Source organism: Glycine soja, chromosome 16 (genome assembly GCF_004193775.1).
Source record: "Glycine soja cultivar W05 chromosome 16, ASM419377v2, whole genome shotgun sequence".
Lineage (NCBI taxonomy): Eukaryota > Viridiplantae > Streptophyta > Magnoliopsida > Fabales > Fabaceae > Glycine > Glycine soja.
In genome coordinates this window covers 27,207,824-27,221,996 of record NC_041017.1, presented here as the reverse complement: position 1 = coordinate 27,221,996, position 14,173 = coordinate 27,207,824, and the positions used below count along the sequence as shown (strand labels likewise).

The window sequence follows — 14,173 nt, the reverse complement described above, 5'->3', positions numbered from 1 at the left end:
TACTAGAATTTAAAATATTAGAGTGAGTAATTTGTTTTTGTCACTTTCAATACAATAAGTTATAAATTAGAAACAGTTGACTTGATCAAAATAATGCCTTAAATTTTATTGATTATGTAAAATTTCTTAGTACTATAAGTATATTAATCTTTTTTTTAACTCAGTACTTTAAGTATATTTTGTATGCTAATTATTGGAAAATAATTGACATTTTATGTCATACTTTTTAATAGAGAAATGAAGGAATTGTTGTACTTTATGGGATTAGTACGTTGATGGAGAGTTCAAGTTTCTCAGTGAAAAAACTTTTGATTACACACTTACTGTGTTTATTCAAACATGTAAAATGAAAACCTTTGGTAGTATGATTTTTTTTTAGTTATAAATTAGTTAAATCTCAGCTTGCAAATCCATTTTTTTTATCATTGGGAAATAAAAGACAACAAGGAAGGAAAGGGGAAACTACTCCCGAACAAAGGGAGAGCCTAAAGCATCAGCCAACAAAAGATGTTGCAACTGGGAAGGACAACTCTGAAAAGTCAACAACTGGGAGGATGAAGAAGCTCCACTTTCCGCTAACCAATGAGCACAATATTGATTGCCATGTCTCAGAACATGCACAAAGGAGAGGTTCCAAGGGAGTGGAAGGAACCTTTGAATCTTCCTGATGATCGTTGCGTATGGGTGAAGGTGAAGTTAGCTGTATCTATGAGTCGTTGAATCACCATCAGAGAGTCTGATTTGCAGATGATCTCTTTATACTCTGCATTCCACGTAGCCCGGAGTCCATGTAAGATTACATGAAGTTTTGCATTCATGTTTGTTGTTAATTTGCAAGAGCCACTAAAACCGTGAATCTTGGTGTATGAAAAAACCGATTCGGATGGGATAGAATGATAACCCAACATAAATCAGTTCATTTTTTACTTTTTGAATTAGTTCAAGAAAGAATAATATATTATTTTATAAAATCAATTCAGTTAATAAAATTATTTTTACAAAACCAAATGGATTAACTGGTTTTTATTTAAATATATTTTTTTCATTTGAAGAAAATAGTTCAAAAACTAATTTAAAACTAATTCGACTCTTAAAATTAATTAAAAATTATTTCAGTTCATAATTAAATTTTTAAAACAAGTTTGATTTTAAATTAATTTATAAATCAGTTTGATTATTTTAATATAAAATTCAACATGTTAAAACAATTTAAAATCAATTCAATTCAATTTTTTTTTTCACATCCCTATGTATTATATTAACTATTTTATTAGTTTGTCACTTTATCACTTAGATGATAACATGTTTGAAAATCAAACATACAAATATTTAAGATTAAAAATAAAATAAGTGAAAAAAGGAACTATAGGTATAAAATAAAAATAATGATTAGTAGTATTAAGTTTGAGTATTAAAAATTTTTAACATGTTTGTCGCTTTATCACTTTTAAAGAATGTTTACTAGTGACTTAATTTTACGTTTTTTTAACAATCAAATTAAGTATGTGATAAAAGCCAAATAAAAATAATAATGATTAGTAGTATTAAGTTTGAGTATTAAAAATGTTAAACTTTGTTAGTTACCCGGCTTGCATGCCTAATATTCACGTTGTGCCAATTCCAATATCCATGGAAATATCCGTTAAGCAAGTACTTGTAAATTTTATCAATTTTCACATATAACCATGGGCACTCTGTTAGATTTCATCTTAAAACCAATTGGCATTAAGTGAAGTTGCCCAACAGATATATAAACCGCACTCCAAGGATTTGAGGCCTTAAAACCAATTGGCATTAAGTGAAGTTGCCCAACAGATATATAAACCGCACTCCAAGGATTGAGGCAGCTGATGTGGGACTTGGGTATTTCCCAATACACCCCCTTCACACCCAACACTTATTGGGCTTGGTGCGTGAACCACAAATGGTGGGTACTCGTCGCAATCATCTCAAGCAGTTAAAGGAACGTCTCCGTACGGCTTCCAAAGGTACCCAATCCATCACTACCTATATGCATCACCTAAAGCAAACTGCAGATCTCCTTGCATCACTTGGCTCTCCTGTTTCTGTTGAAGACATGACTGATTATGTCTTACACGGTCTCGACGACGGCTATAGAGCAATCATTGATGCCGTGAATGCAAGGGACACCCCAATCAATTTTGATGACCTCCATGAACGGCTTCTGATTCATATGTTAGATTTCATCTTAAAACCAATTGACATTAAGTGAAGTTGCCCAACAGATATATAAGTCGCACTCCAAGGATTGAGGCAGCCGATGTGGGACTTGGGTATTTCCCAATACACTCATGCATATTTACTAGAAAATAAAGATAAAATAGCTTAAAAAACTCTTTAATCGTAATTTTGTAGTTATTTTGGTTGTTGTTTAAATAGTTTAAAGGCCGAAACCTAAAAAGGACATGAAACTTTTTTTGTTATTTTTTTTTATAAAGCATTAAGAAAACAAGCAACCGCATAAAAGAAGGATTAAGCCCTTTGGAAAACAACTTCCGTATTTAGCTTGTAAAGGGATAATCAAGCTAGGGGGAAGAACCTTTTATAGCCTTAAAACTGCTTTTGCGTCCAATTTTGAAAAGATAAGTGCTTTCCCACTAGGCCCACAATGCAAAAACAATGGAGCAGTTACTCGATCCTCAAGAAATGAAAACAATTACAAGAAAGTAATGTCCATAGGCTCAGTAAGAAACTCGTGCTATAGCATGCAAAATAGAATATTTAAATTGTCTTGTCTTAACATTCTTAATTCTTTTTGTCTTACGTTGTTAATATTTCTTTCGATCTGTATGTTGAAAGTCAGTTCTAAGCATTAGGCGACACTGACAAACTGCACTACTATGAAGATATGCTGCAGAAAGTGTTTGTGGTCTCCTCTCTATGTGCATAGTAATGACCTCGTGTCAAACGCCAAAGTTATTAGACAACGGTTAGTTGGAATCTCTCAACGGATCGAAGCTCTGAAGTCTATATAAAGCCTGAAGATGTATTGTGTTAAGGTTGTTGAATCGCAAGAGAATATTTTGAAATAAAATGAACAAGAGTTGTAACGTTGTCAACCCATTGGATGAAAGAAACTTGAGCGAATTGAGTGAATCTAAACTTTACTTAGTTAGCGAGTTTCATTGTATTCAAGCCTATTGTGTAAATACTCTTTGACTTATTAGAGTACATTTTCTATCAAACATATATTATTTGTAAAAGCTAGGAGTGACATAGTAATAAAGAATACTTGGGTCTTAATATCAAGGGGAGATTAAGTGTATGAAAAAATCGATTCGGATGGAATAGGATGATAACCCAACATAAATCAGTTCATTTTTTACTTTTTGAATTAGTTCAAGAAAGAATAATATATTATTTTATAAAATCAATTCAGTTAATAAAATTATTTTTACAAAACCAAATGGATTAACTGGTTTTTATTTGAATATATTTTTTTTCATTTGAAGAAAATAGTTCAAAAACTAATTTAAAACTAATTTGACTCTTAAAATTAATTTAAAATTGATTAAAAATCAGTTCAGTTCATAATTAAATTTTTAAAACAAGTTTAATTTTAAATTAATTAATAAATCAAGTTTGATTATTTTGATATAAAATTCAACATGTTAAAATCAATTCAATTTTTTATCGAACTAATTTGTGCACATCCCTATCCCTATGTATTATATTAACTATTTTATTAGTTTGTCGCTTTATCACTTAGAAGATAACATGTTTGAAAATCAAACATACAAATATTTAAGATTAAAAATATAATAAGTGAAAAAAGGAACTATAGGTATAAAATATATTTAGGTGTATTTTTTAAGTATGTTTTATAAATTTGAAATTAACTAAAAGGTTGACGCAGAGGTAATCCGTGAAAAATTTGAAATTGAGAAGGAAAAAGGGAACCCTATTGCTATTTGCTGGTCCTATTTCACCACACTCTGCGCCGTTCTTCTTCCCCGGTTTCGTCCCTCTGTTCTGCTGAGCAACGATTTGTTCTCTGGCACAACCGTTCCAGCACACAATCGAGCGGTGAAAAGGTTCGACACTACTTCGTGTCTTCAATTATCATGTCTAAGATCTTTTTGAATTTTTTGGAAAAAAAGAAGTGTTGATTGATTGGTTGGTTTCTTTTTATTTTCCTTTGGTGGAATTGATTTTTTTGTAATGGTGGGATTGTGAAGCAAACTCGACCTGTTTATTCTATGCAATTTCCTTGGAATTTATTTTGGTGTTAACCGCTTCTCGAGATTAAGAATATGTTTGCTTGCACATGTGATTCTGTATTTCTATGTAGTGTTCTGCTTACTCGGGCAATGCCAATATACGATGCTTGTTTTGTTGATGGCGATCCTACTCGAAACTCAGAACTCTCGAAACCTTTGTTTTCTGCAGCGTCCTGCTGCCTATTCATGTGTTCAACAGTGTAGCAGTTAGCTCATTGGTTTTTGGGTGATTCATTCATTTGAATTGGAAGCTGTGAAAAATTCAGGTACCAAATCTTTTTTTAAAGGTTTCTAGATTCATTTTATTGGTTTTAGTTGGAAGCTGAGTCTTGATTACATTGCCCCTTGCAAAGCAATTAATTGGTGTTTTCGAGTTTAACTCTGTGTTTATGTGAGTTCAATGCGTTTTTTGGTGTATGAGACTACTGGAACATATCCGATAAATCCTAGCCTTAACTTTCTTCTATTGACAGTGTTCAACTAGAGCATAATGGGATCCAAAAATGCAAACGGGAAGAACCACAAGGACAAAAGGAAGAAGTTTAAGGATAATTTGAATTCAAATCATTCATCCACTGGTGATGCCAAGGTTATCATTATCAGTGATCCTCGATATTCAAAGGCTCACACGGATCCTCGGTTTCGTGAGGCTCCAAAGCGTGAAACGAAGGTGGCCATTGACTCTCGCTTCAACCGCATGTTCACTCACAAGAGTTTTTTGCCCTCTTCTGCTCTTATTGACAAGAGAGGCAAGCCCAAGAACAACCCAACCTCTCAGCTTGGTTCTCTGCGCCATTACTACAAAGTTGATGAAAAGGAAGTTGAGCAGAGTAGTGATGAGGAAGAAGATAATGAAGAGGAATTGGTGAAAGCCAATCGAATGAAACTGGAGAGTGACAAAGGAACTGAATTAGAAGAGACCAGTGAATCTGAGTCAGAAGAAACCAGTGAATCAGAGTCTGATGTGGACACAGATACAGATGAAGGTGCAGATGAGGAAGTTTACGAGGAAGAAGCCTCTGATGTCCATGTACTGTATTGCATTTTAATTGAAATTTTCTCATCTCTAATTTGTGTGATGCTGTTTTTAACATCGATTGGTCCTTTTGAATTATTATTGTGTGGACAGGAAGACATAGCAACGATTGACAAAGAAACTCATAGGGTTGCGGTTGTTAACATGGACTGGAGATATGTTAAGGTATGCACGTATTTCAAGTCTAGTATGCATTTGCTGCAATAAATTTTAATATGAGAAATATTTAATTTGAGTGTGTTGGAACAAGTTTGGCTAAAATGTCACTTGTGTTGTTTTTGCTAGGCTGTTGATTTGTATGTATTGTTAAGCTCATTTGTCCCACCTAATGGACTGATCAAATCGGTAACGGTCTATCCATCTGAGTTTGGTCTTCAACGTATGAAAGAGGAGGAAGTTCATGGACCTATTGGTCTATTTGATGATGAAGATGAAAAAAATGATGAAGATAGCAGCAATGATGACATTGACAATGAGAAACTGCGTGCATATGAGAAGAGCAGGATGCGGTAAATAACTATCAAAATCACTTGTAAATGGATATATTGGCTTCACTTAACTGCATTTAGATAAAGCTGTCATATACATTTTCACCATGTATTAAGTATTACTTATATTAATTTTATCAGTTTATAGTGCTTTCTATCATTTGTTATAAAATAACTTTTTCCTTCTAGAACTCATTACATCAACGCATATGTCTTATGATATAATGTTCTGGAATAAGGAATATTTTCTTATAATCTAGCATGATATCAGTAAGATCAATAAAATTTTAATTTCATGCATTCTGATGGGCATAAAGCTCCCCAAAACACATGGGAAGCTAATGGATTTCATGATCCAAATACCCATCAGATGGCTAAGATCAGGCCCAAGATCATTCAGTCAAACTGAGTTCCTTGATGATGTATGGGACATTTTTGAGTCCCTCGTAGCTTTCCTAAGCCAATGATGATTGCCACTTTGCTAGAATCAACATTTAATGCTTCACTGCTTCTGGAGTTCTTCATGATGGTAAAGGGGAACCAAGTTCTGGTGGAGGACCTCTGACACCTTAGTCTAATGACTATATCGTTTCCCAACTAAGTGGATTCGTGTTTTATGGTGATGATCCAGATGGGTGGGTCTCAAGATTAGAAGGTCTTAGAAGCACATATTGTTATTCACTCTTGTATGTCAAGACATATGTCTAACGTCTCACATGTCATACATATTGTTATGCTTATTCATATATGGGTTTGAGTAAACTGTTCTGTGATAGATACCTGTGATGCTCGGACTCGCCTATTCCCCCCACCATACCCATGTTGACACGACACAAAATATGGGTCGGACCCGGGGGGAAGAAAGAGGACATGTCATCAAATAAATAGGAAGTCTCAAGAAGATAGTCAGACCCGGGGGGAAGCCACAAAAAACGCCATCGCGTCCGCTTTGCTCCCCACGGCTGTTGTGTACGTTGTGCATCTTACGGAGGGGCGAAGTTTCTCAGTCCGCAGCTATGGAGGCAATTTCAGATTGAGTAGATTGGACTCACGTGCCTTTATAAAACAAAAAGGCAAAATTGCAAATTTGGTCCCCCTATTTGTCTCAATTCGATTTTGGTCCTCTTATAATTTAATTCACAAATTTAGTCCCCTAGTATTTTGCAATTCTGTTATTTCAGTGCCCAACCCCGAAATTGGACGTTGATTGTTAATTGCTAGCCTTAATTGCCACGTGTCTCACTTTTATTGGACGTTAATTTCGTGCACCTAATTAACGTCAACCTCCAATAAAAGCGCGACATGTGACGGTCAAGGAAAACAATTAATAGTCAACGTCTAATTTCAGGATTGAGAATTGAAATAATGGGATTGCAAAAAACTGGGGAACTAAATTCGTGAATTAAATTATAGGGGGACTAAATTTGCAATTTTGAGACAAATAGGGGGACCAAATTTACAATTTTGCCAAACATAAAATAAGGGTTAAGATTTGCTTTTGTTTTATATAGTACTACTACTAAAACTCACGTGCCTTTTTAAAATTGGGCTCATGTGCCTTGTGAGTTTTTATTTCTGTTGCTTTCAACCCTTCCTCCCAAAACTTCTCTACGTAAACCCTTCCTACCAAAACTAAGAACCATCAAGCCTTCTTCTCCACTCCATTCTCCAGCGCCTGTGTTTTTTTCCAGGTAAGATAACTCTTTCTTTCTTTTCTTTAATCCTTCCTCCCAAAACCTAGAATCATAAAAACGTGTCCCCGAGTTCATATCCAAGATTTGGACCCTTCTAAAACATGTCCCCGAAATTAGAATTTCACAGGTCCGACAATTGGATCCATACCCGAGTCAGATGCTCATACCTGAGTCCGAGCATCACAGATAGATACATGTATCCATCTATAATGTACAACTAAGAAAACTGAAGGGGCCTTTTCAGCATTCCAAATTCAGTATTTTAATAGATATGTTTACCATGTAATTTACATTTGTATCTCTTTTTTTCTCTTATCATACTATATCTTTATTCTTTCTCTGCTTCCCAGGTACTATTTTGCTGTGGTGGAATGTGACTCAAGTGCCACAGCAAATTACATTTACAAAGAATGTGATGGTCTTGAGTTAAAACAGTCATCAAATGCACTTGATTTAAGGTTTATTCCAGACAACATGGAATTCAAACACCCGCCTCGGGATGTTGCTACTGAGGTATTTAAGATTTGATTGTAGTTGACATTCATTAGTATGCCAGATTCGAAAATGCATTTAGAAAATTGATTGAGGTGGAGTGAACTATTTAAATTCATATTGGTCTCTATACGTGTGTGCATGCACACTTTCATGTACATATGCTGTATTTATGCAGTATAACAATTATTGGCAAATTTTGATTCCTTTTCTCAGGTACCTGCAAATTATGAGTGTAAAGATTTCTATTCTCGAGCACTTCAGCACAGTGAGGTTAATCTTACTTGGGATGATGATGAACCTCTTCGTGCAAAGACATTGAAACAGAAATTCACTGATGATCAGGTCAGCTTGCTTTGTCGTAACCTGCTGTATATGTTGTGAATGCTTTCTTTTTTCCTTTTTGAAAAATTCTTGGCTTGCATATTGTTATTCTGTGATTTGAGTATTCCCATCTTTTATATAGTCATTTCTACATGGTGTTATATATAAAATTATTTAAACATCCCTCATATATATTGCAAAGAAAATATGCACAATTGATGTATGCCACTAGTGTAAATATCTGTTATGCTCACATTTATATGCTTAATATTTTACAGTACCAATGTTTTTATTACATGCGTCTATTTGTTTTCTATCTGCGTGTAAGCAGAAATTGAGAAGCATGGATATTCTTGTATATTACTTTTTTATATATTGATTTATTTGTTTTTTGGTATTTGCTTCATATTGAACTTTTTTTTTATCTTATCTTCTCTTCCTCTTTAATAGCTAGCTCAGATGGAAGTGAAGGAATTCTTAACATCTGATGAGAGTGAAAGTGATGATAGCAAGGATAATAATGAGACAGATGATCAGCCTGATAAAAGGGCAAAAAAACGAGCTAAGTACCGTGCTTTGCTCCAGGCCGGTGATGATTCAGATGGAGGCAATGAACATGATAATGTCCAGAATATGGAGGTCACCTTCAATACAGGTTTGGAAGATTTAAGCAAACATATTATGGAAAAGAAGGATAAAAAATCAGAAACAGTTTGGGATGCACATTTGAGGAAAAAATGTGAGAAAAAGAAAACCAGGAAAAACAAAAGAAAGTATTCATCAGATGATGATGATAGCGATGATACTGATCAAGAGGCAACTGAAGAAGCAGATGACTTCTTCATTGAGGAGCCTGCTGTTAAGAAGAGGAAGAAGCTTGAAAATAAAGACGAAGAACCTAAAGAGATGAATGGGCTAGACGAAGCAAGCAAAGAGGAGCTTGAACTGCTGCTTGCTGATGATAAGGGGACAGATACTGGTCTCAAGGGATATAATCTAAAATTTAAAAAAGGCAAGGGCAAAAGGACGGAGAATAGTATTGATGAGGAGAAGATACCAAGTAATGCATACGATGATCCACGTTTTTCAGCGCTTTTCTCACCTGACTATGCAATTGACCCTACCAATCCACAATTTAAAAGGTATTTTCTGTTGTATAGTGCTTTTGTGTTCTACTAATGGGTAATTGTAGATAGCTGCAAAACAGTTTGAGAAGTGTCAACTTCTAGTTTTTCATCATGACCATTTATCTCCCATAGGGTGAACATGACGTATTTTTCTATCAAATATTGAAAATGTATTTCTTTCCATGATAATTTTCTTTCAACTAAAAGTTACATGCAGCTGGCAGCAAGACTTGTTCTTAACTGGTTGACCTGCTAATATTTGTATGTTTAACTTGTGGGACACTAGTTATAATTGCCAAGATTGGATGTTCTTGATCTCTGTGATTATACTCTGGTTCAAGAAGCTCGTATATGCTGTTTTTAATGTAGCTAACTCACTATTTTATTTTGTTCTTCCAAAATATGTTTGCAGGAGTGCAACATATGCCAGGCAGCTAGCACAGAAGCAACAGAAGGATAATGCAGATCCACCAGCGGAAAGGGAGCCTACAAAAGTAAAAGGAATGCAATTGTCTTTTGATGATTCTGGCATGATGAAGAAGGGTGAGGAAGAAAGATTAGATGCTTTGAAGTCAACGAAAGATAAATATGAATTATCATCATTGGTTAAATCAATTAAGATGAAATCAAAGCAAGTTCAGTTACCCTCTGATGATAAGACAATGAAAGATGGAAAATCTCACATTAAAGGTATGAAGAAAAAGAGGCACTAGTTCTGAACCTTGTGGTTCAATTAACACACTTGAATGGAGGGGAATTGGCCTCTTTTATGTGTTGTAGAAACCCAGCAGGGGAAAAAGGATCTTAGCAGAATTATGAAAGAAGTGTAGACAGAAGATTAGCAATGGATGTTCAGGTAGTTTAATCTTCTGCCAAGACGTTGAATGTCTCGTTCCTGTTCAAATCATCCATTTTTGTTTTGTTGCAACTAATTGTAGTACGGCATAAATTAATGAGTTTGATATAGTCTTGAAGCTTGCATCCGTTTTATGGTTGTGCCATGATCACCATCATTTTATTAGCAGTTATAGCTTTATGTCAACCTAGATTTGAAAATATTCCTTTACAATTGACTGCTGTGTTTTCTCTTCTGGGTTGTATAATAAAATTATTTTTCTTGTTAAGTTTGCACATATCAAAGATTAAGTTGTATTTTGGTGATTTTACTAGATCAAGTGTATGTAGGATGCCAGCTAACTGCTATTAACGTACTCCTTCCGGCCCTTAATATAAGACACCTTTTAGAAGGAATTGATGGTAATTTTTATAAGACATTTTATAATTCTCATGAAGCATTTTTTTTTTTTTTACTAGTTGCCCTTATTAGATACTATAAGTATTTGTGCTTTTTATTGTTGATGTATAATATTCTAGACTTTAATGTTTTCACACCACCCATAACAAACTAATGAATTAATACAAGGATAAACTTAGTACATTATCTTTAAAATTAGAAACATGAGTATTATATAAGAACTGAACTTTCTCTAGTTTACCTCTATGTTGGTTACATTACATACAAGGCCATCAGAGGCTATTATGACTGAAAAACAAAAAAGGGAAGCAATAATGCTTCTCGTTAGTAAATGGAAAAGAAGAAAAACTATTATTTTGAATAATACATGATGGAATGGGCATAGGAATGCTCAAAAAATGGCTATAAGTGGCAAAAGGACCACCACAAATGTAAAGGTAGGTTTGATCATGAATGATCGATTAGGTGGGTTAATTGATGGATTCGATCTAGCCACGGGATTCACAGCAATAGCAGGAGAAACAGCAGGAGAGTGCGATGGTGTGTTAATTGGGGATGTATTTGAGAGCACATCATCAGAACCTGACAGGACCATATGATGTTTGTTTAACAAGAAGATTAATAAGAAGTATGCTAAGTTCAAATATGGTTAAGAAGAGGTGAAATATACTCACAATTAGTTTCCTTCCAACCAAGATTCATGTTGTCACGATCGAAGACTATTTTGTAACCAGTCATGAAGTTTTCTGCATCAAGAACAAGATAGATAAATATAATTAATGTTGCAAGCCAGTATCAAAGTTCAGCAACAGCTCTATGGAAGCCATACATGTTCTTGCCATAATGTTGATTTAATGATTTGCTAAAACTAAATAGACAAGTAGCGTGGCATCTGCATTTACTTTTACCAAAGGAATATGTAATTATGCTGTAGTTGTAACTAGGGATACTCATGAACTGTCTGTCCCGTTTCACTAACCAATGGCTCATTTGTAGCTAACATTGACATATTTGAATTTTAGAAGTTAAATTTGGTTTATTATGAGGATGGACTAGGGTTGTCTCAACCCACTTGGTGTTTTATATTCTTTTCAAAATATTCACTTTTTTATGTAATAATAATAAGACTTTTTGACTTAATAGATAACATTTTACATAATATAATATTACACTTATGTTGATATTATTTATTTCGATAAGTATATTATAAAATACACCTTTATATATATATATTTTTAATTGCATGATTTTTGTGTGTGTGTATAATCGTTGCATTAAGGTTTAAATTTATGACCTTGTACATGCTGTTCTAACTCTCCACTGCTAGGTCGACCTTTAGATATATTACGACCATTAATCAGGTTAACTTAGTTTTATCTCATTATCAGCTCCTAATTGTGTTGAATTTTGGTTCAAATAAATTATTATATATAAATTTTTGCAGGGTAGGGACCAAAATAATTTATCCCAATCTGTTCTATGAACACAATTAATTGTAGCTGCTGTGTTAATAAAAGGCACCATGATTGATAATTCTGAATGAAAACTTTATGATGATATATTCCATCAAGAAAAGTTTCTTCAGTTAAATACTCACGTCCAATGATATTCACGCTGTCACTTTTCTGGATTCCCAAACAAAGAAGATCTCCTTCCTCCTGTTGTATATCAGAAAAGGAAATCAGATTAAGAAGGTTGAGAATCATTAGATATCATAAAATCAGAGAAAGATTTTCTGCTCTTACCTCACTAGAAACTTGTATTATAGGATCCATGACATAATAATCATCTCCACCTTTCATTGTTAGATTCAAAAAGGGAACTTCAATTGTCTGGCTTATACTGCAGGTAAAGTGGAAATCAGTACCTAATCGTTTAAAAAGAAAAAAAAGTTGATGGTTTCTCTCAAAGCCAATATCACCTTATGTCATAACAATAATCAAAGGGGATATTAGAATCAGGTGATTGAGATGAATGCCGCTTTGCTTTGACTTTTGAATTGTACTGCAAACAAAATTTTGACACATGAAACTCCTTATCCAATCTTAAAAAACTATAATGTAGATTGTAGATTACTTACCATCTCACCAATTCGTGTATAAGCTGGGTCATTTATGTATGTAAACGAGGTACCAGAGTCGAAAATTGCATGAAACTCAAGATCAGCAACACTATCTTCCACAATGATTTTGGTTATGGTGATGTTATAAGTTGGACTGTCAAGGATTCAATAAGCACTAGTATAGTTAGACACAAGATTTTTTCTTGTTTCTGTTGTACTCTTTTAAGAGTGAAAGTCACAACTTGTTGAAGGAAAAATGAAAGATAGTATCCACTCACTGCAATTTCCTGACGTTGAATGGTGTTTTTCGTTGGTCCGGGCTGCCAGTATCACCGAACGTGATTCTTCCAGCACTGTCAGATCCAAAACACATTGAAAAGGAATTTGAAATAAGCCCTTCTCTGGCTAGGATGCTAGGAACAGATATATTATCCATTCCAAGTCCAAATAGGCCATTTGGAGCTGCCCCATTTAGAAACACACCAGTTTGAACTTGGCCACAACTGTCACATATTAATCAATACCAACAAAATGAGAAATACCAAAAACAAAAGGTTAATTACAGAAAGCAATTTCAAAGAAAGATAGTCAAACAGAAGCATATTGAAATGTTAGTTTAAGGGTCAACTTGATAACTAGAAAATGTGAAGTCAAAGTGGCGGATCAAGACATTTTACTTATACTTAGTGGGAGCAAGGAAATAGCTTATAATAAAATGGTTTAATTTTTTTCCTCTAACTTATTTTACTAATTCAATTTGGTATTCTTATTATTTGCATGTTCAATTAGGTCATGCTTTTTTTAAATAATTCAATTAGGTATTTAACTTTTAAAATGTTCAATTAGGTACTTTATTTTTTAAAATGGATTTAATTTGATCTGATTTAAAATCAATTTATGTTCTACTTATTAAATTTTTTGGGGCAAATGAAAGAATAATGAGATTAAATTTAATCTATTTTATAAAATAAAAGACTTAATTGAATTTTTTAAAAACTACGGAAGACCTGATTAACCTAAGAAATATCAATAAGTGGTGACAATTTTTTCTTTTATCTATCCATTTGGAATTATGTCAAGTTGTATTGTTGTGTCACTTGCTTAGTACCTAATACTTATTTAGTATTAGAGATGTAAGAATGATAAAAATTAAAATAATAAAATGGCAAAATTAATATCAGTATATTCTCTTTTTTTTCTTATGATTTTTTTATTCATTTTTAAAATATATATATATTATGGGAGCAAGACTTATTTATTTTATGAAGGCAAAAAAAATTCTTAAATATGTTTAAAAAAAGGAAATAAAAATCTTGTGGGGGCAATTGCTCCCCCAGCTCCTAACGTACGTGCATCCGCCAGTGATCATGAACGTGACACATTCACAGGTTTCTAGGATATCACTTGCTATACCTTTTCATAGACCTTCTAAGAAGCAAAGGTTTTGGCTAAAG

At 33.7% G+C, this 14,173-nt stretch overlaps 2 protein-coding genes across 4 annotated transcripts in view; one reads left to right on the top strand and one right to left on the bottom strand.

The window, feature by feature from the left end:
- The first annotated feature begins 533 nt into the window (after positions 1-533).
- Positions 534-10,563, top strand: LOC114390843 (pre-rRNA-processing protein esf1-like). 2 transcript variants are annotated; one of them, XM_028351740.1, is made up of 10 exons: positions 534-790; positions 3,878-4,055; positions 4,411-4,507; positions 4,715-5,271; positions 5,371-5,442; positions 5,563-5,786; positions 7,810-7,972; positions 8,168-8,296; positions 8,726-9,417; positions 9,815-10,563. In XM_028351740.1, exons 4-10 carry the CDS (start codon positions 4,732-4,734, stop codon positions 10,113-10,115), a joined length of 2,121 nt encoding a protein of 706 aa, XP_028207541.1. In that variant the 5' UTR covers positions 534-790; positions 3,878-4,055; positions 4,411-4,507; positions 4,715-4,731; the 3' UTR covers positions 10,116-10,563. The 2 variants fall into 2 exon arrangements, with proteins under 2 accessions (XP_028207541.1, XP_028207542.1); XM_028351741.1 differs by having other exon boundaries at positions 4,313-4,507.
- A 237-nt stretch (positions 10,564-10,800) lies between these two features.
- LOC114390844 (aspartyl protease family protein 1-like) overlaps positions 10,801-14,173 on the bottom strand; it is a 46,575-nt gene continuing 43,202 nt past the window's right edge. Inside the window, exons 4-10 of one of the 2 annotated variants that reach the window (XM_028351744.1) lie at positions 12,998-13,222; positions 12,738-12,873; positions 12,579-12,661; positions 12,403-12,499; positions 12,255-12,315; positions 11,332-11,403; positions 10,816-11,239 (exon numbers count right to left, since the gene is read on the bottom strand). In XM_028351744.1, the coding sequence (XP_028207545.1) occupies positions 11,049-11,239; positions 11,332-11,403; positions 12,255-12,315; positions 12,403-12,499; positions 12,579-12,661; positions 12,738-12,873; positions 12,998-13,222 (865 nt within the window). In that variant the 3' untranslated portion in view covers positions 10,816-11,048. Of the gene's footprint in view, positions 11,240-11,331; positions 11,404-12,254; positions 12,316-12,402; positions 12,500-12,578; positions 12,662-12,737; positions 12,874-12,997; positions 13,223-14,173 lie in introns of both variants that reach the window. The other variant, XM_028351745.1, reaches the window with a different exon arrangement.

Bases quoted from the DNA above. Each gene is read 5' to 3' on its own strand.
- LOC114390843 (XM_028351740.1), top strand. From the start codon at position 4,732: ATGGGATCCAAAAATGCAAACGGGAAGAACCACAAGGACAAAAGGAAG. The intron at 5,272-5,370 runs GTACTGTATTGC...TTGTGTGGACAG, and splicing joins AAGAAGCCTCTGATGTCCAT to GAAGACATAGCAACGATTGA. The intron at 8,297-8,725 runs GTCAGCTTGCTT...CCTCTTTAATAG, and splicing joins AGAAATTCACTGATGATCAG to CTAGCTCAGATGGAAGTGAA.